Genomic DNA, 22,619 nt, shown 5'->3' with positions numbered 1-22,619 from the left:
TAGACTTAAATATCTTTGTCAACCACTACTTGTCTACCTGTCTATGACTGGGGTGCTCTGTGGTGTTCTCCAACCTGAAAGAGGCAGAGGCTTTTTTAGAAGTTATCCTTACACACTACTTAGTCTGTTACAATTATATGCAGGAGTATATATGAAAGTGTTGACAATTCTCAGCCGGGCGGTGATGGTACATGCCTTTAATCCCAGCACCTGGGAGACAGAGGCAGGCAGATCTGGATGAATTTGAGGTTAGCCTGGTCTACAGAGTGAGTTCCAGGACAGCCAGGGCTATACAGAGAAACCCTGTCTTGAAAACCCCACCCCAACTCAAAGAAAAGAAAAAAATACAATTACTCTCATAAGACTGAGATGTTTACTGAGAGCAAGGTCAACGAAAGCTTAAATGGATTCCTCAGTGGGATTTTGGGAGAGCAGCCTGGAGCATGAAGTTAACAAGTTTGTTCCTCTTCCTAGAGCCCTGTTCTTTTTCTTTCGGTCAGCTATCTCCTGCTCAGGTGAAAAAAAAATCCTCTTACCTTCTTTAGTGTTTCCAACTTTATACTTTTAATGCTAATTCTTTTTAACCTTCATGTTTGTTTTAACTGTAATAAACATTGACCTTATAATCAGGATAGTAACTATATCTACCACCCAAAGAAGTAATTGTCTCCATGGGTTTGATATTTTTATTGTTGCTGTGACAAAGTATCTGTCTGTCTAAAGCCACTTAAGACAAGAAAGATTGATGTTAGCTCACGGTTTGAAGGTGGGAAGTCCATAGTGGCAGCAGAAAACACGAAGCAGAGTCATATTGTGCCCTCAGTTAGGGAAGAAAGAGATGGATGCTAGAACTTGATTTATTTTTTCATTTTCTCCTTATTCACTGTGAGATCCCAGCCCATGGGATGAAGCTGTTCCCATCCAGTGATGGAATTTCCTCCTCAGTTAAATGTTTCTGGAAATACCTTCACAGACATACCCAGAGATGTGTTTCCTAGGTAATTTTAAACCCACTGAAGTTGGTAATTAAGATTAATATCACAACCTCCCAGCAAGTAAACAATGATCTGCTTCCTTTCCCTATAGATTTATTTCCTGTATAAGTGGAATCTTGGTGATATGTTTTATTTGATTTGGTTTGTTATCCTTAGAATAATCATTTTGAGATTCACCAAAGTTTCTTCAAATTCCCAATATAGTCAAGGGTGATCTTAAACTCATGATTCTAGCTCCATTTCCGGAGTGCTAGAAAAAGAGGTATGCCTTTCTGCTCTTTGACGCTGCTGAGGAAGCATCGCCGAAGGCTCTCATCCTTCTGCTGTCATGTCTAAATTAAGTCTCCCAAGGAGCCGGAACAGCTGCGGAAGCTCTTCATTGGAGGGCTGAGCTTCGAAACAACTGACGAGAGTCTGAGGAGCCATTTTGAGCAATGGGAACACTCACCGACTGTGTGGTAATGAGAGATCCAAACACCAAAAGATCCAGAGGCTTAGGGTTTGTCACACACGCCACTGTGGAGGAAGTGGACGCTGCCATGAATGCAAGACCACACAAGGTGGATGGAAGAGTTGTGAAACCTAAGAGAGCTGTGTCAAGAGAAGATTCTCACAGACTGGGTTACCACTTAGCTGTGAAGAAGATCTTTGCTGGTGATATTAAAGAAGACACTGAAGATCATCCCCTACGAGTTTATTTTGAGCAGTATAGGAAAATTGAAGTGATTGAAAATATGACTGACAGAGGCAGTGGAAAAAAGAGGGGCTTTGCTTTTGTCACCTTTGACGACCATGACTCTGTGGATAAGATCGTTATTCAGAAATACCACACTGTGAATAGCCACAACTGTGAAGTAAGAAAGGCTCTGTCGGCTAGTGCTTCGTCCAGCCAGAGAGGTCGAAGTGGTTCCGGAAACTTTGGTGGTGGTCGTGGAGGTGGTTTTGGTGGCAATGACAATTTTGGATGAGGAGGGAACTTCAGTGGCTATGGTGGCTTTGGTGTCAGTCATGGTGGTGGTGGATATGGTGGCAGTAGGGAGGGCTATAATGCATTTGGCAATGATGGAAGCAATTTTGGAGGTGGTGGAAGCGACAATGATTTTGGCAATTACAACAACCAGTCATCAAATTTTGGACCGATGAAAGGAGGAAACTTTGGAGGCAGGAGCTCTGGCCCTTATGGAGGCAAGGGCCAGTACTTTGCTAAACCACGAAACCAAGGTGGCTATGGAGGTTCCAGCAGCAGCAGTAGCTATGGCAGTGGCAGGAAATTCTAATTACAGTCAGGAAGCAAAGCTTAGCAGGAGAGGAGAGCCAGAGAAGTGACAGGGAAGCTACAGGTCACAACAGATTTGTGAACTCAGCCAAGCACAGTGGTGGCAGGGCCTAGCTGCTACAAAGAAGACATGTTTTAGACAGTACTCATGCGTGTGGGCAAAAACTCCAGGACTGTATCTGTGACTAATTGTATAACAGGTTATTTTAGTTTCTGTTCTGTGGAAAGTGTGAAGCATTCCAACGAAGGGTTTTAATGTAGACCTTTTTCACCCATGCTGTTGATTACTAAATGTAAAAGTCTGATCATGACACTGAACAAATGTGTCTTTTTAAAAAAAAATGTGCTGTGTAAAGTTAGTCTACTCTGAAGTCATCTTGGTAAATTTCCCCAACAGTGTGGAATTAGAATTCCTTCAGGGTGGTGCCAAATTCCATTTGGAATTTATTTATGGTTGCTTGGGTAGAGAAGTCATTGTCTTAAAAAGCTTTGGTGTTGCTAAACTGACAGTTACTGTTGTAACTTAATGAGTGTCACCATTGAAAGGGTCATCCAAGCAAGATCACAATTGGGTTATAAAATGGTTGTTGGCACACACTATACAATATCAAAATTGAATTACAGTATCAGATAAAATAACATATGGGAATGAAGATTGTATCATCCATTGTCATGTGTATTCAATAAATGATTTAATTCTCGGAAAAAAAGAAAAAGAGGTATGTGCTACCATACTTGGCTGTTTAAATCATTTTATGACAGACATGTTTAAAAAACACATAAAAATCTTTGTGACTCCCTTCAACAAAGCCACATATGACACGTATATATTTATTATCTATTTTATAAAAAGAGTTTATATTAATTCACTTAATATATTTTATATTAACTAATATATAAAAATAGTATAGTTTTAACATGTAATAGTTATGCAAATTATGAATGAGCTAGTTTAGATTCTTTGTTCACATTATATCTTTCAAAGCCCATATGCATTTCAACTGAACTAGTCAAATTTAACAAGTCCTCCATAAGCACATGTAGTTAGAAATGAGTGTTTTCAAATATATATATATTTCTCTGTATAAATGTAATCATAAAACAGATTCCCTTTCTCTAAGGGTTCTTTTGGAGTCAGCATGAGAATATTTTCAGCATGCATTCCTGCATCATTTCAGAAAAAATAGAAATTAAGTAAAAAATAAAAATAGGATTTGTAGAATGGCTTAGTAGGTATCTTTTGTCTTGCAAGCCTAAAAGCCTCAGTTCAATCCTCAAAGCCAACAATAGAAGTAGAGAACTAACTCTCCAAAATAATCCTCTAACCTTTGCACATGTGTGATAGATGATAATAATATGAATTTTAAAACAAAGAAATTAAAAATGAAAAAATGCTCAACAAGAGTAATATGGAAAATGGGAGAAAAAAATCAATTCAATGATTTTTTTTTCCATGTAAAAGCTGGAAATATACTCTTCTCAAGGGAAGAGCACACCAATTGGTTATTCAATACCGAATAGTCAACCTTGAAAACATACATATGAGTAACATTATACAGACTGAGCAGATTATATTTAGGAATTACACACACACACACACACACACACACACACACACACACACACACACACGACATAAAAGAGGCCATGAATTTGAAAGCAAAGCAAAGAGGGGTTTATAGGAGGGAGGCAAGGGAAGGGGAAAATACATTTATATTATAAACTCAAACCCCAAAACTAAACAGAAGAACAAAACAAACAAATAAGTAAAAAACCAAAGACAAGACCAGATGGCTGTTATGGTACACATTGGTTGTCAAGTGCTGAAGAGAACAAGGTAGGAGAATCACATGTTCAAGGCCAGCCTTATGTACACCTTAAGGCTGGGGATTATGACTCAGTTGGTAGAGTGATTCGCTACCATACATGAAGCCCTCTGTTTTATCCCTAGTAGCACATAAATGAGGCATGATTGCACATACCTGTAATCTTGAGACATGAGAAATAGGATAAATCCAAGGTCAACCTCAGCTTCATGTAACCATGCCTCAAAAAAACAATCAAAGAGGAGACGAGACACCTGAAAGTCCTTTGTCCTTTACACTGAGAATCATACATACCTGAACATTTAAAAATGGGCTCAAGATCCCATATCAACAACAATGCCAAGCAACCAGAGCTTCCAGGGACTAAGCCACTACCCAAAGACTATACATGGACTGACCCTGGACTCCAACTGCATAGGTAGCAATGAATATCCTAGTAAGAGCACCAGTGGAAGGGGAAGTCCTTGGTCCTGCCAAGACTGAACCTCCAGTGAATGTGATTGTTGGGGGGAGGGCGGTAATGGGGAGAGGATGGGGAGGGGAACACCCATATAGAAGGGGAGGGGAGGGATTAGGGGGATGTTGGACTGGAAACCGGGAAAGGGAATAACATTTGAAATGTAAATAAGAAATACTCAAGTTAATAAAAAGAAAAGGGAAAAATATTCACACAGATAATAGTAATCGAATATCTAAATTATCAATGAATACAGTAGAAATCAGATGAAAATTCCAAGCAACTGCAAATAGTGCACGAAGGGAGAAAAAAAGCACAAAGAAAAACCAGAGAAACAAATCAAAATCATGGACCACACAGTTTCCAAAGATAGAACAAACAAAATACTGAATTTAAAAGGAAATGATTTGGGTTCATCTTGTTTCCAGTAACATGGATTTTCAGTCATGCAGGGCAGGATTGCGAAGTAAAATACTAAACAGAGATTTGTTACCATTTTTATTGGAGATAGTGACAACGTGACTAACTACTGGGGCTAGAGTAATGGCTCACAACCTCCTGTCACTCCAGCTCCAGGGCATCCAACAGCTTCTTGTTGCATTTAATTGAGGCTGGCTTATGGTTTTAGAGGTTTAGTCCATTATTGTCATGGCAGGAAGCAAGGCAGCATGCGGACAGACATGGTGCTGGAGAAGGAACAGAAAGCATTACATCTGGATACAAACAGCAGGGAAAGAGAGTGAGTCACTGGTTTGAGAATTCGAAACCACAAAGCCCACTCTCAGTGACACACTTTTTCCAACAAGGCCACACCTACTCCAACAAGGCCACACCTCCTAATGGTGTCACTTCTGATGAGCCTGTGGGGGGCCATTTTCATTCAAATCTCCGCAAAGTCCAACTGACAATCCACTTTTAATATGAATGCCCAAGTGACAGAACCTGTTTACATAAACAAGTGAAAAACTGAATAGCTGACAAAGTCCAACTAATAGAAACCTCATGCAGCTCTATTAATGTGATAACTATTCGTCCAAGAAAATGGATAAAACAATTGTGGTATATTTATTCAGTGATGTACAACAGTGAGAGATTAATGGTGACAATCTCAAATTTAATAAGCAGTCATTATCATAACAAGTTGCTGGAGATTTGTATATTATGATACATTTATATTATTTAAAATATGCATTGCATGTATTTAATGCATAATGTATAAAGAAACTAATCACATTGCAGTTTGTTATGAGAAACACCAACCTGAGAACAGTGATATCATCAACAAAACCTGTTGACATTGTTTGTTTTGTTTTTCTCTCTCTGGTAACAGAGAACATTAATTCCCTAAAGTGTTGGTAGAATTTTAGAGAGAGAAAGACAGGGCCAGAATTTATTGGGAATTGAAACTCAGGTCAAAAGGGCACCTTTAAGTGGGGATCAAGTGCAGTGTTAAGAGTATACACTTACTGTCATGAAAGACTTGACCCCCAGAATGGCAGCAAACAAGCAACGAAACAACAACCATAACTACACAGATTTTTCAATGTGCAACCTTAATTAGGGTTTTGTATAAATTATGGTACAACAACAGCTTCCAATTAGCAGGAACAAGAGAGATTTTAGTTTTTCTTTGTCATGAATCTTTATATTTGCCATTGTACTAGTGGGTGTTGTGTGTCAACTTGACACAAGCTAGAGTCATTAGAGAGGAAGGAGCCTCAACTGAGGAAATGCCTTCATGAAATCTAGCTTCAAGGTATTCTTTTAGTTAGTGATTGTGGAGGAGGACACAGTCTATTGTTGGTAGTATTATCCGTGGGCTGGTGGTCCTGAGTTCTATAAGAAAGCAGAACGAGCAAGCCATGAGGAGCAAGCAAGTAAGCAACACTCCTCCATGGCCTCTGCATCAGCTCTTGCCAACAGGTTTCTGCCCTGATCGAATTCCTGTCCTGATTTCCTTCAATAATGAACAGTGATATGCAAGTGTAAACCAAATAAACCCTTTCCTCTCCAATTTGCTTTTTGTTCACTGTGTTCGTCACAGCAATAGAAACCCTAAGTAAGACAGTCATTATCTTATTGGTTCCCTTCCTCTTTATCTTCTACCCTCTTTCAGCCTTACTCCAGTCAGTCCTTATGTGCTGCTTAGTTTTTGTCAACTTGACACAAGCTAGGGTCATCTGGGAAGAGGAACCTCAATTGAAAAAAAAAGTGCTTCCATCACTTTGACCAGTGGACAATCTGCGAAGCATTTTCTTGATTAAGGATTGGTATGGAAGGCTCACACCCCTATGGATAGTGCATGCCATTCTTGGGAAAACGGTATTGGGTCATAGAAGAAGACAGACTGAGAAAGCCAGAAAGCAGCATTTCTCCATATCCTCTATTTCAGCTTTTGCTACCTGGTTGTTTCTTCGAACTCCTACCCTGGCTTCCCTTCAGGGTGGACTACAATTGTAAACTGAAAATAAACAAAACAAAAACAAAAATCACCCAAACAAACAAACAAACCCCCAAAGTTAAAAAAAAAACAACCCAACCCAAATCAAACACTTTTGGGCATAGTGTTTTATCATACCAACGGAAAAGTACAGCTTGGTTTCCTTTTCTTTCTTTCTTTTATTTTTTCCTGGAGCTGAGGACCAAACCCAGGGCCTTGCGCCTGCTAGGCAAGCGCTCTATCACTGAGCTAAATCCCCAACCCTGATTTCCTTTTCTTATTACATCTATTAAACTCCCTATGCTACTATCCCTCTTAAGCTCTCCTTCTTCACACTCATGACCCCACCTTTTTAAAAAGACCTGTAAACACACATCCATTACATCAATACATATATACATGTGTATATAAATAAATAGTTTATAAATTACATACATATTTATATACACATTTACATATACACATAAGTCTAGGCTTCACATATGAGAGCAAAGTCAGAGCATTTTGGGGCATATATCTGAATGACTCATTGACACTTTCAAGGAAATGATGAGTCTTTGGGGGAAATCATATAATGAAAAAAATCAAACTATTTTTCTGGACTAGAGTCTTCTTTTAATGCGTATGGAAGGTCTATTGGGGCCCAAGGGGAAGAAACCTCAGCATCAGTATCTAACCTGAGAATGGAGGCAGCTGTCTTAGTTCTCAGTACTTAACTCTAGAGCAGAGGACTAGGCTCACAGGGAGGTGCACAGGACTGTAATGTTTATTTCCTTAAACAAACTGAAGCAAATAGGAGAAAATATTCTAACATGCCAAGGTGTATTAATGGACTTCCAGAAAATTCCTTTGTTTTCATAATAGTTCTTTGTATTTTGATAAGCTTAAGACACTTTATAAAGTGTTTTGTTTCATGTACAAAGATTTCTTCTACCTTTATAAAAATGTCATTTTGCAATTAAAGTGCCATGACTAGAAATTATTATATTAAGCTACTTCTCCAAGACTCAGAAAGACAAATACCACGTTCTCCTTCATATGCAGGCAGGCCCAATAATTTAATTTTTACATATATATATATCACATATGTATATCGGTATAGAGCATAAAACTTGAAAGGGGTTTGTGAGAAGGGAATCAGAGGACTTAAGAGAGGATTGGGAGAGAGAAAGAGAAAATAAAGAAGTTAAATATATGTGTTATGAGAGCAGAAGGGAGGCTAGTCATGGGAAAGGGACCAACAGGATACAGAAGGGAATTGTGGAGAGCAGCGAGGGAAGATTAACAAAAATAAAGTATATATGGAAATATAATACTGAAATCCATCTATGTGAGCTATACCTCTATCCCAAAGGGGCTACATTTTACTTGCTTTTTCCTGGGGTGAGAGTTTCTTTGTATAGCATATTCTCTCTCCACATATTTATATATTTAATGTATACATATAGACATAAATACAGATAATTGTTCATATATAATATAAGCACATATATTTGTATATATATTGTATGTGTGATGTATGTGTTTTAAGTGTCAAGATATAGGTATATACTATAATTATAGAGATACATATGTTCATAAATAGAGACAGAATCTGAGAAGTTCTATGAATCATTTGATTTACATTTATTTATGTATTTATGTATTTATTTATTTATTTGTATGAGCACCTATTTGAATGTATGATAGAAGAGAATATCAGAAAGAGAGGGCATCAGATCTCATTACAGATGGTTGTGAGCCACCATGTGTTTACTGGGAATTGAACTCAGGACCTCTGGGTGATCAGCCAGTGCTCTTAACCACTGAACCATCAGTGAACCAGCCCTTGATTTAGCCTCTTAGCCAAAATATGAGTAACTCCTGCTTCATATACGAGGCAGTGCACCATAACGGCAGCCATTGTTTGCTCAGTGTCACTTATTTGCTTTGTGATCTGGGGCTTGTTGTTTAAGATTTAGAAACCCCAATATCTCAAAGATAAAATGGGGTGATAGTAACGACTAGGATGCAGTCTTTTGTTAAATCCAAAAATAAATCCAGGTAAGATATTAGGCATAGAGTGTGGGACAAAATATATGAGTTATTATACCAAAGAGTGTTCTTTTTGAAGTTCTACTTGTGTGGGTTTGTTGCTTGAAGCAACAAGAGGTTGTAGGATTCCTAGAGCTGGTATTGCAGGAGCTCGTGAGCCGTCTAAGGTGGGGTCTGAAAACTGAACTCACATTTCCTGTAAGGGTACTGTACTCTCTTGATCACTGAGTACAATACGCTTACAGACAACCTGAGATTATAGCATAATCTCTAGTCCCAGTAGTTACAGTCTTATCATCTCTATCTCTGATAAAAATGGTAACAAATCTCTGGTGAAAATTCTACTTTGCAATCCTGCCTTGTATGGCTGACAATTCATGTCACTGGAAACACAATGAACCGAAATCATTTCTCTTCAAATTTGATGCTTTGATTGGAGTTCTGTCTTTCACACTACACAGTCTGTGTCTCTACAGCTTCAATGTGGATGTTTTGGTGGCCTGAGATGGTATGACATTAGCCTTTGTCCAGGCCTCTAATGAGGTTTAGAATCCAAGGTCGGGTGTAAAGTCAGGTTTTATGTTTCTTTTATTTGCTTTTGGATCAGAGTTCTTACTTTTACTATATTTGTTTTCTTGCTCCGTATCTTCTTACATTTTGCTGTTTTATGGTCCAACTTATGTGTTTTGTTTTCTCAAACCAACCTCTACTATCCGAAGTGTGATATCTTTTTATTGCACAAGTCCCTTGATTTTTTATTAATCATTTTATTCATGTACATTTCAAATGATATCCCCCTTCCCTGTTACCCCTTCACAATCCCCCCATCCCATCTCCCCTCTCTTCTCTCCCCTTTGCTTCTGTGAGGATGCTCCTCTGCTCACTCACTCACTCTCACCTTGCCGCCCTAGCATCCCCCTATACTGGGGAATCAAACCTCTACAGGACCAAGGGCCTCCCCTCCCACTGATGTCAGATAAGGCCATCAGTTACACATGTGTCTGGAGCCCTGGAGCCCTCTATGTATACACTTTGGTAGGTGGTTTAGTCTCTGGGAGATCTGGGTGGTCTGATTAGTTGATTTTATTCTTTCTATGGGACTGCAATCTCCTTCAGCTCCTTCAGAGTTTCCCCTAGCTCTTCCACTGGGGTTCCTGGGCTCAGTCCAATGGTTGGCTATAAGTATCTGCATCTGTATTGGTCAGGCACAGGTAGAACCTCTTAGGGAACAGCTGTACCAGGCTTCTGTCAGCAACTGCTTCTTGGCATCTGCAATAGTGTCAGGGTTTGGTGTCTGCAGATGGGATGGACCCCCAGGTGGGGCAGTCTCTGGATGGCCTTTCCTTCAGTCTCTGCTCTACTCTTTATCCATGCATTTCCTTTAGACAGGAGGAATTCTGGATTAATATTTTTGAGATGGGTGGGAGGCCCCATCCCTCAACTGGGGGCTGTACCTATCTACTGGAGGTGGTCTCTACAGGTTCTCTCTCCCTTTGTAGGGTATATCAGCTAAACTCATTCCCATTGGGTCCTGGGAAGACTCTTGCTTCTCTAGCATCTGGGTCTTTCTAGTGGTTACCTCCAGTTTCTCATCCCCTACTGCTACATATTTCAATTTGATTTCCTGACCTTCTGGACTTCTCTCCTGTCCCTTCTAATACCTGATCCTGCCCACCTTTATTTCCTCCCCCTCTTCTCTCCCTACCAGATCCCTCCCTCCCTCTATCTCCTATGATTATTTCGTTCCCTCTTCTAAGTAGCATTGAAGCATCCACACTTTGACCTTCTTTCTTCTTAAGCTTAACCATATCGTTTGTGGGTTGTATTGTGGGTATTCTGAGCTTTTGAGTAATATCCACTTATCAGTGAGTGCATACCATGTGTGTTCTTTTGTGTCTGCGTTACCTCACTCAGGATGATATTTTCTTGTTCCATCCCTTTGTAAATTTCATGCAGTCATTTGGTCCCATAATTCTGTTCCACCCTTTTCAAAGAGTCCCTCTATTCACCCTTCTTTCTCATTTTCAAAAGTATAATTTAATTTTAAGTTAAAATATAATTATATTATTTCCCATTCCTTTTCTTCCCTTCAACTGTTCACATGCCACCGTTGCTCCCTTTCATATTCATGATCTCTTTTTCTTTATATATATCCTGCTGAGTTCTATTAGTATTGTATATATATATATATATATATATATATAATTTTATGGTTGACATTTGACAATACTTTTGATATCAGATAACCAATAGAGGGCTCATCCTGGGGAAGACTAAGTCTCCATTTCTCAGAAGTCATTAGTTGCTTACATCTCTTTATCTAGGTGTGAGGCTCCATGAAAATTTCCCCCATCTGCCTTGGCATGTCATTTAGTATTGTCCTTGTTCAGGTCATTGTTAAGCATCCATGTTGTTGAGCGTTCCCTGTCATATCTAGGAGACACGATCTTGCAGGAGACTTCCTGGTTCTCTGGCTCATACGTCTTTCAATCACCTCTGTCAAAATATTCCCTGAGCCTTAGGTGGATTGTCTTGTAGATGTATCCATTGGAGCTGGGCACCCCACAGCAATTTAAGGGGAAGTGGTCTGCATGTTTATCCCTGTTAGTAACTCCTTACTGCTGGGATCAGAGGCCCATGCCAGCAGCCCAGCTTTTTACCTGTGCGTTGGAGATCCAAGCTCTGGTCCTCATGCTTGTGTGGTGAATACGTTGCCTACTGCGCCATTCCTTATACCTTCCGTCCCTAACCTTTGCACTTCAGTTTGCATCTGTTCTCCTAGCTTGGCTATGACATCTTGGCTGTGACTCACTCTTCTGTCTCTCAAGTTTCAAACTTCCTCGGGTTGAGAACTTTTTAACCTCATATTTCCCCTTAAGTTACTAAACATGTGACTTAAGATTCCAAAATCAAAGGTGAAGAAGCATGTGGGGGCACATATTCAATGCTATATTACTGTCGTTCTTTCTTTGGCATACACTACAAATCTTTCCTGGGTGACTAAGACCAATGACACTTGTTACATTTATTTATACACTTGCTTTCTGAGTTCTGGACCCATTTTTCAACTGCTTATTTAATGCCTGCATTTCAATGCTTTGAATGTTTTCAAACTAATCATGCCCCAAATTGAATTACTCTCCCCTTTGACCTGTATTCTCCACCTAAGTGCATAAGCCCATTAAACCCTTGTTCAAACCTTGTTCTTTCTTACTCCACTTATACCATTCACTGCCAAATAATGGTGATCTTATCTTTATCGTCAGTCACTGTGGTAGTGTCTCTATTGGCCCCTTTACATCTTCTGTTTCTCTTCTTCATTCCATTGTCAATGATATTGCCACAGTACTGCTCTCTAAACTGACAATAAAATAAAATAAAGTAAGAACATTTACACACACCAGTCTCTTTTCCAAGGTAGAGTGTGTAGTAAATAAATAAGTGAATGAATGATTTATTCAGATTACAGATGTTTTGAATTTCTTATTTCTATTTTTTTACTCATTATAACACTTGATAGTTTTGTGACAAAATATCTTATATCCTGGGATAGACTCAAACCTTCTATGCAGTTTAGGATGAGCTTGATCTGACCCTTATTTCTCCGCCTCTGGAGTGTTGAGACCCCATGTGTGCTAGCGCTCAACCTATGCAGTGCTCATGACTGAAAGCAGGGCCTTCGTGCTAGGCAAATGCGCTGCAGTGCCAGTCCAGAAAAAGTTTCATTGTGTAGCTGAAGTCTCTGAACTGCGTAATCTGTTTTCTCCTCCATATTCTATATGATTTAATGGATAAAATACCTGATAATGAAAATGAATTAGAGTATTAGAAATCACTCAAGTTATATTTCAAAATTTCTTCACCTGCATTTGTTCCTATTCTGCATATCCATTCTTTGTCTTCCAGAACCATCCCCCAAAGTGGGAATTGGGAAGATTTTCCTTCAAGTTTGCTGGTCAGATTTTGGAAGGTAAAATGATGGCCTTACAGTTAATTCTGATGTCTATAATAATCACTTCTTTGGAGACTTTTTTTTTCTCAGAATCATGTAAGCCTCTATCGAATCCATCCTTCTTTGTGGGTGGTGGGGGAAGCTTCTCTAGTCAGTGTTTCTTTCTTTTTTAATGTTGTAGCTTTTTACCATGGAACATACATGTTTGCGCACTTGAAAGCGTCTACCATTTTACATAAGAACATGATTCACATGGCAGAGGAAGTGTTCTCCTTTCTGGAATGAGGGAGGGAAGGGGAAGCAGTCACATATATCAAGAACGGGCATTGGTTAGGAACAGTCAACCAAACGTCAGAAAACGGTTACTCTGTATTGTCCTTTATATAATCCAAGCACATCTCTGCCCATTCCTTTCACCTACATAAATTAAAAATGTGGGGTCTGCTTTTGTGCAAGCCTTTCCCCAGCCCCGTAAATAGTCACTGCAGCTATAAGAAGAGATGGCAGAGGCCACGGATGTAGCTCAGTTGGTAGAGCAGTTGCCTCGCTTGCAGGAAGTCCTGAGATCGCTCCCCAGCAAGGTATAACCCAGTTATAGTGCTGTACTTTTTGCATTGGATAGGTAGAGGCAAGAGCATAAGAAGTTCCAGGTTACCTTGTGCTACATCACAAATTTGAAGTCACACTGGGATACATAAGACTATGTTTAAAAATGACAGCAGAATTGTGATAATTTGTTTTCAGTTGTTGGGGATGGATAATTAATATCTCTAGAGTTGCTGTGTGACAGAATGTTGATAGCTTTGAAACATGTACTCAGTACTCAGAAAGCCAAGCATGGGGAGGGTACTGAATACTAAAGGAGGAGCGCAACGACTTGCTGTGCAGTCTTGATTTTTGTTTCTGTATAAGTATGAATAACTTACACATTTCTCATGTCTCCTGTACTGTTGAATGAAAGCACAAAATGGAAGCTCCATTTAAAATGTGTCTTATCAGGTTGGATTGATGGCTCAGAAGTTAAGAACACCTTTCCTTATAGAGGGCCCAGGTTGGATTTTTTTTAAGGATGTATTTATTTATTTTATATGAATACACTGCAGCTGTCTTCAGACCCACCAGAAGAGGGCATTGAATCCCATTGCAGATGGTTGTGATTCACCATGTGGTTGCTGGGATTTGAACTCAGGGCCTCTGGAAGAGCAGTCAGTGCTCTTAACCACTGAGCCATCTCTCCAGCACCCCTCTCCACAGGGGGGATTCTTAGTACTCACGTAGCTTACAACCATTCCTAAATCCAGTTCCAGGGACAGGAAATCCTCTTCTGACCTCCGAGGGGACCAGGCATAAGCATGGTGCACATGCATAAATGCTGGCACACTACTTATACACATAAAATAAAATATGGGTCTATTTTTTTAAAAAAATATCCTATTGTGGTGTGTGTATGTGTGTGTGTGTGTGTGTGTGTGTGTGTGTGATCTCACTTGTCCTTCACATTTACTCACATTTACATAGTCGAATGGTATTCTAGTTTTCATATCATGCTAAATAAACAAGTTTGCCCATCAGTTTGCAAGTGGCAAAAGAACGAAAGCTGGGAAGTTAGGAAATACCAAATAATAATGAAGCCTCCAAAAGATAAATCCCACAGATATGTCACAGTTATTATAATTTATATTGCAATAAAGAAGCTAATGCGGTGCCATTTACATCTTCAGAGGACAGACATTTGTTACCAGCAAACAAAAGCGTCAGCGTTTATTATCCAGGGATCAAAGCAACATGCTGAACATTAATATAAATCTGATTCCGTTTTAATACAGTGTAAATCTAATTCAAGTAAAATCATGTTAAAACCAAAGAATTTCCAATTTTCCCACACAACTTTCATTTTTGCAAAAACAAAAAAACCCCACAGTTACCTTGTACAAATGTGGTTGAATAAAATGTATTACTTACTATAACTTTTAAATGTATTAAATGGACCCCTTCTACCTATTTAATAAGTATTGTGGGATCTGCACATTCAAAATTAGTTACTGAAGTCCAGAATTTTGAATTTGGCATGAATGGAGAGGTTAGACTGGATAAACCCACCTTTACTTGCTTAACATTAGCATTTGTTGCTCAATATATAATCCATAACCCTTTGCAATATGCCTTGTTTCATATGATTAATGACTCTGAAATATATGCAATGTACATCATTAGTAGAACCTGTAGTAATATTGTATTTTATTTGGAGAATTCAGGTGGTGTTTGTATTAGGCTAAATTTCTGGAAATTGTTGATATATGAGCATTTTTAATATACATATGGCCCAATAAACTGTTTTTTTTTTAAAAAATAGAGTACATGTAAATGACCTAACTGTTCATATCTCAGATAATATGCCATTTGAGGGAGAATAGAGTGGGGCAGAGAATTGTCAAGTCTGTGTTTTGTACAGAAAAATAAATTTGAATTGTGCCCACTGATTATTATAAGCTGACTTTTAAAGCGGTAATATGCCAATTAATACATTTGAGGATACATCATACTTGAATAGAAATAGAGATAGATGTTCTTTTCTTTGCTGTCATAAAAGCATTCCGTTTATTTTCCTAAAGATCAAATACCTTGTGAGTTACCACGATGACACATCTGCTTAAATGCATTTCCATTCATATCACATCACTTGAAACTGGGGTGGATTACGTTACTATTTTGGTGTAATCTCTGCTGTGTGCTTGATTACTGCTAAGTTAAGATCTGGATCCCATAGGGGTTGTTGTGATGAAAGCGGGTGGTTGTTTGTTTGGTGAGCAACGTGATCATAAATTAGGCATCATCCCCTAACGTAGTACTTCCAAAGCAATTTTAATATTCGGAAGTTTAGGCTGGGGTGGTGCGCTAATGCAGACTACATCTTTATCGGGTTCTGCAAGACGGTGTGGAGCTTGCTGTGCACTGTTGTTGAATGTGTAACTAGATCTACTATTTTCCAGCCACTGACTTCTCTACTGTAAAGTGCATTTGAATACTGTGAGCACAAAAAGGAGAAACTGGAACGGGGGGAGAAGGGTAACCCGTGCCCTTAAGTTCTCGGCTATATTGCCAGCCAATGCAAGGTTAAAAGTAAAACATTTTAAAAGTCCATGGAGTCTGAGTATCGGATATAGACACCAACCAATATGTATTCCTGTAAGAGTGACTTTGCATTTTGGAAAATATAAATCTCAAAGTCCTATCCAAGTCTTAGCCTACCTGCTAATTTCTTATGAATCGTGCAGAATGCAGCTGCTCTCTCTGACGGTGCACAGTTGTAACAGGTGTGGCAGGCAGCCTAGCTGCTAAGTTTAGTTCTTCATGTGGGGATTTTACACTGTGCAGCCACTTGGAGAGGCGAGCATTGGCAAATGACTGTGGATAAAAGTAGAATGCACTTGGGAATTTCACCACCATGCTAGATTTAGATCACAGTAAAGGGACCAACCTAAACTGGTTGCACACTAAAATGATACATGCCTGGCACAGGTGCCATGTTTCGCATCCATTCCATTTTTATATTAGCAGCTTGGTCCCTAAGGGGATTCCATGAAATTTGATGACCATGCTTTAATTACAAGGGGCAGCTCATTCGTGTGTGTGTGTGTGTGTGTGTGTGTGTGTGTGTGTGTGCATGTGTGCGTGTGTGCAGGTAAAATCTAAGACAGGTATACCATGTCTTTGGTGGCAAAACTATAACCAATTTTGCAATTTCTAATTTGTAAACGCACTCATCTCCTTTGGTTTTATTTTGAAAGTCAAGTTTTTTTTAATTAAATTATCCTTTACTTGCACACTAGAGATACTCAAGAGAATGGAAATTTTCAAAATATATTTCTCTTATAGATAATAAGCGGAACACTTCAGTTTTTTTTGGCAGGGATGGGGAAGGGAGGAACATTTTCTGGGAAAGACAGATGTAATATTTGAAGACATTGATCTTATAAAGAATCTGTTGCAGGGTAACTTTTAGTCTTATCTTCCTTCGTCTCAGTTTGTCTTATGCTCATATCTAAAAACCGATGAGGAAATAGCTCTCTGAACAGTTTTCAGCAAGGAAAACTCGAGACCCAGAAAGCTGGCAGGCTTCGGTCAAAGTCACAGTCATCCAGTAACAGATCCCAAGACCACTTCATTTCTGCTTTGAAATACACTTGGGTCTTCTTTGCCAAGTCCGCCTTCAAATCAAGTTCATATTCATGTGCAACTTAATCGTAGGAGGGCAATAAGGAAACTGCATGTGTAAAGTAGAAATCCTTATCATGAGAACAGTTTGACTTACTTTTTCCTTGATTTGGAGGCAGCTCCTTGTCTTAGAGTGTAGTAATACATCTGCCATCCTCTGGGTTTTTACACACTCAGTCACAGTAACAACACAGATACAATATACACATTTGTTCACTAGACATTGTCTGCAAATTTTCTCTTTAAATTGTAACAGGTTCTTTAAATATCCTCTTTTGTTTTGAAGAAATCCGATGCTCTTTTGAGGAAAGATGAACAATCCTTACCAGTCACCTGTGACGTGATTTAGCTCCATGTCAGGAGATGTCTGTGTTATGTGGGAAGCAATTCTTTAGGGCTAAGGTAATAGATTAAAGCCTGTCATTTTTCTGGGGGAGGGGTCCTCACACATTCAAAGGTAAAGTCTTGTTCACTCTTGCAGCTTTCAGGGAATCTCGTGTTTTAACGACTGCTGTTTATGAATTTCTGTGGTCTGAGGTTTGTTCAAGGCCCAGGCTCTTTTTGGTTACTATGGAAACCTGCCAGCCCAGCCAGCTGCTATTTCCCATATTCTGTTAAAAGAATGACTCTTAAGCCTCTTCGAGGTCTCATAAGCACAGTGAAGAGGCAGGATGACAGCATCAAACACAAGCAGCTTGTTGTTACGTGGGACGTCTCATGTGAGAAAGGAAGCCTCCCTAGGTGTCAGCATGCCAGGGTCTGCTCATGTTCGCCGCGTCTCACCATCATCCCGACTTTAAGGAGTGGGAATTCGGCTTTGCATCTCTACATCTGTGAACTGAGGAACACTTTCGGTGCTCTCAGTGATGGGCGAGATGACATGTTTGAGCCGAAGAAGCATGGTGAAGAGCAGGATGAGAAGAATGGCCAGGAGACTCAGGAATAATCCTACATACATGTACAGGTTGGAATACTTGTCTGCAGTGGTGTCAACCTCTGTTGCCAGGGTGGGAAAATGAGCCCGTCCCGTGAGATTTCCATGATACTTAAAATGTGCCTCCGTCATCACTCACGACTTGACTTGATATTTGCTTCTATTTGATTTCTATTGCCCTCGAGGCATTCCACAGTCCCTTAGCTTGTGTGGGAAAGTATTGTTCTAACAATCTGCTACAGGACAAAATCAGTAGTGTGTAAGCAACAAGGACGTGGTCTTCTAAGTCGCCAATTGTTGCTCTTCCCCTCCCTTTAGCAAGCAGCTCTTTCCGTAATTGCTTTATCAGAACTTCTTAGTAAGTTTAACTAAGTAAATAGATGAATATATAAATAAAGAAATCTATATTCCCTTCTCACACTGGGGAAAATAAATATGGTAAAACTACTTTATAATACTGGTATGGAGACAAGAATCTTCATTTTGCTCTTTATTTTCTAAAAGGATAAAAGGCCCCTTTCTATCTAAAGCTCACCTAGATCTGCAGACTAATGGTGGAGGTTTAATTGGGTTCTTCTGGGAGACTGTTTGCAAAAGGTTTTGGATGTCTCTGGCGGAGCATAACTGTGTTTTCCCCTGTTATGCCTGAATTTGTCAGTCTTTCCTAAGGTCTGAGACTGTAACGTTCCTGCCACACTCCCAGCTTGAAGGATATAAGAATAGAGGAAATGGGCCTTCTACAGCTTTGTGGCCATCCCGCAGGGAAGGTGTTGTCACACCCTCTGATTCTTAGGAGGAGGAGGAGGTCTCAGAGATGCTGACAACTGGCCAGGGCTCAGAGAATTCGACTGTTAGGAATCTTCAACAGATTAATTTTCCTGAAAATAAATAAAAGAGAGAAGGGTTCAATTATCTAAGGAATAAGTGGCAAACTATTTTGAGATAGATATGAACAAACGTATTGCAAATTAGTTTGAAAACTATCTTTAAAACAAACAAACATGACTTTATATAATTCTAAATGTCCTTTTCCAATGCAGGAGATGGCCATTAAGATGAGAGAGAATAGCACACACTAAACTGAAGCTAATTACTAGGCTACATTAATAAAGTGTTTTTCATGCTGACCAATGCTGAGATTTACCTAGAGTTCTTATTAATATACAGATCCTGATCCCCAGCTTCGATTTTTGGATACTAATCATCCAAGTATGACTTTAGAGATTCAGACTTTATTGGTCTGGGATGGGGCTCAAGCAGTGCTAACTTTTTAAAGCTCCCCAAGTAACTGTAAATTGCAACCAGGACTGAGAAGCACAGTAAAGCCTGCCATTGAAACAAAGACCTAAATTTCGAGGTTTGATTTTCAGTCTCCAGGTCCCCGTGCCAGTTTTCACTTTAATGAATCACAGAATGTTCAGAAGTTCAGGCTTTCCTAATATTGTTGTTGCTCTTTCTCATTTGGGCTTGTGGTACTAGGACATTAATTTGATTTGATTTTTGTAAACCAAAAGGACTTAGAGGGTATGCCTATTCTCAGTAAAGGACAGAACCTTGTCCTTATTGGTAAAAGCAGTCCTCTGTGTAAATAGAACCGTTCTGCTCGCCATTTCAAAGATTAAACCAGAATATAAGGGACTCAAATAAACAATGGAAACAACCATAATTTTGTCACACTTCTGTAGGCCTCGTTCTGTCTCTTTAATAGACCTAAAGAGTGTTAATAGAAGTAGGTCCAACAGTCACAGTCATGTTACTCACTATCACTACTGGGAGCACTTCAGTCTGACTTTACATTCCCTAGTCTTCATTGCTATATTTTGTGTGATTCACATGCATCTCAGTCACCCGACCTCAGGCCCCTACTTCCCACACAGAGCCAGCTTGGTCATTAGAAATGAGAGAGGAGGGGTCTACTTGTATTCTCTTGGATCTAATGGTCTAGAATACATACTTGCTATACTTAAAATTACGTGTGATTTGATATGTGGTTGCCTGGCATCAATATCTACAAATACACATTCTGAGCATGCGACTCTCTGAACACTGATCTTTAAGAATGAAGAAGGAATTGCTTTTCCTCTAGACAGTTGATCTGTTTCATTGATTGCTTGAAAGCCTTGGTTTTTCTATTAAATTTTTGTCATATAATATAATTTGATTATATTCCTTTCCCTCCTCTAATTCTTCCTAAATACTTTTCACTCCCTACCCACCCAACTTCATATTTTCCCTTCTTTCTTCCTCTCATTTTCTCTTAAAAAATACAAAAAGATGAAAGTCCAAAACAAACAAAAAACACAATAAGATAAAAACAACAAATCAAAACCGGAGAAAAAGTGCGCGCGTGCACGTGCATACAAACACACACACACACACACACACACACACACACACACACACACACACACACACACACACACACAGAATGGAGCTCATTTTGTTCTGGCAAATTACTCCTGGACATGGAGCCTCCCTACCCTAGAGTGTTGTTCAGATACCCAATGACATTCCATTGGAGAAAACATGTTTTTTTCCCTTTCCCAGCAGGTATCAATTGTTAATAGCTTCTTGGCTGGGGGTGGGATCCTGTGTTCATTTCCCTTTCTTAGTGCTGGCATTTTGTCTGATTTGATTATGGGCAGGTTTTGTGTGTGCTCTTGTTAACCCTGTACCTGGGACTCTGACCTTATGTGATAAGAAGGCCTTTGCAGATGTAATCAAATTAAGATGAGGTTATTGTGTTGGCCACAGTCCAGTGACTGATAATCCTTATAAGACACACAGGGAGAAGACCAAAGCAGAGACTGCAGTGATGTATGTACAAACCAAAGAATGCCAAAGAGCGCCAGCAAACAGACACTAGAGGTTAGACAGAGCTAGGAAGGATTCTTCCTTACAGATTCCCAAGGATGTGCTTCCCAGCCTATGCCTGGCTTTACATTAGTGGCAGTCTAGGCAGCTTCCTAGATTAAGTGAATACATTTTATTTTTGAGACAGAGGCTCACTATGTAGCACTGGCTGGCCTGGGGTTTTCTGTGAAAGCCAGACTATTCTCAAGCTTGCAGAAATTCTCTTGACTCTTCCTTCCGAGTGCACGGATTTGAGGTTTGTGCCACATAGAGCATCCATTTCTGTTGCTTTAACCCACCTGTGCTACGAAGCTTTCAGGAAAGGAACACACAGAATAAGCACCCTGCAGCCCTGGGCTTTTTGTGATAATATTTCTTAGTGGGAGTTGAGAGAAATCTCTTCACCAGAATAACGCATCCTGGGCATGCTAGTTAAAATGCAAATTCCTAGGTCATTTCCCTTGAGTCCTGGTCAGAATCCCCAGGGACAGGACCTTGAAATTTCTGTTTGTAGCAAGTTACCACTTAGTTTCTAAGCATATTCTTTAGGGAATGCTTTTTAGTCATAGGTGTACTTCAGGATTACTTATTAAGCTTCTAGAGTCTCTCTCTCTCTCTCTCTCTCTCTCTCTCTCTCTCTCTCTCTCTCTCTCTCTCTCTCTGCAGAGGTTCTGAATCCTTCAGCTTATGTGGAAGATGAATATCAGTCCTGCTTACTAACTTCACAGGTAATTTTATTATGCAGCCAAGACCTAGAAGTACCACTCTACAAGTAGAACCGAGAGCTCCAAGTTCAAGACTCTTGGCAGTCACAGGCAACTCACACAAGAAGCATCTTTTGATCAAAGCACTGGTTTGGGTAATTAATGCCTTGTTTTTCTTAGATAGGATGTCAGTCCGAGTAGCTTTCATTCCCAACCAACCTTCTCCCTGTGGTTCCTTTCATCCTTACACACTACACTAGAGCCAGTCTTGGAGGTATATGCCTCTGAGCTCAAGAGGTGGAGACAGGAGGACCAGGAGTTCAAGGCCATCCTCAGCTGCATAGAATAATCAGGGCCAGCCTGGACTACATGAGAGCTGTCATAACTCCTCTCAAAAGGGGGAGGGGGGCAGCAGACATCAGACACCAGAAGAAGGAATGAGACTAATCTAGAAATAAGAACTTCAAACATTTCCCAACTTTGAATCTTATACGTTACTTTTCCACACACCTTCCAGATGAGAAGCAGAAAGACAATGATGCATTTGTTATGCATTAAAGCCATCAAAGAAACGTCACTAGGATTCCAGTATCTTCCTGGTTGGCCCGGTAGCTAAAATACACAGGTTTTGGTAAATCATATGCCTTGATTTTTCGGGCACATTATCATCATTAGTAAATTCAAGTGTTTTGTTTACTAAGGGAATGCAGTGAACAACCATAGAGAAACCCCTGTGAACAGACACCAACTGCAAGACAGTAGTCATTAATGTGTTTTCCTCATCTCAGGCCCCTAGTTACTTCTTTCAAGCAGTATCCAATATCCAGTACCTTGAATTTTGTTCAGAAACCTATGTCTAAGCCATGTTAGGGTATATTTTTTGAAATCTGAAATAGACTATCAACAAAGGACTGTATAAAGAAACAGAAATTA

At 39.6% G+C, this 22,619-nt stretch overlaps 1 protein-coding gene and 1 pseudogene across 1 annotated transcript; one reads left to right on the top strand and one right to left on the bottom strand.

The window, feature by feature from the left end:
- Window positions 1-1,358: 1,358 nt before the first annotated feature.
- On the top strand, window positions 1,359-2,272 carry LOC116888907 (annotated as a pseudogene).
- A 15,719-nt stretch (window positions 2,273-17,991) lies between these two features.
- Sertm2 (serine rich and transmembrane domain containing 2) lies at window positions 17,992-18,261 on the bottom strand. Its single transcript, XM_032889530.1, has one exon. It carries the CDS (start codon window positions 18,259-18,261, stop codon window positions 17,992-17,994), a length of 270 nt encoding a protein of 89 aa, XP_032745421.1.
- Between the last annotated feature and the right edge of the window lie 4,358 nt (window positions 18,262-22,619).

The sequence above is a fragment of the Rattus rattus genome, chromosome X, assembly GCF_011064425.1.
Source record: "Rattus rattus isolate New Zealand chromosome X, Rrattus_CSIRO_v1, whole genome shotgun sequence".
Classification (NCBI taxonomy): Eukaryota; Metazoa; Chordata; class Mammalia; order Rodentia; family Muridae; genus Rattus; species Rattus rattus.
Note: the sequence above shows the minus strand (reverse complement) of the source record. Positions and strands in the feature narration are given on the sequence as shown.

Coding starts and splice junctions, on each gene's coding strand:
- Sertm2 (XM_032889530.1), bottom strand. CDS start 18,261: ATGACGGAGGCACATTTTAAGTATCATGGAAATCTCACGGGACGGGCT.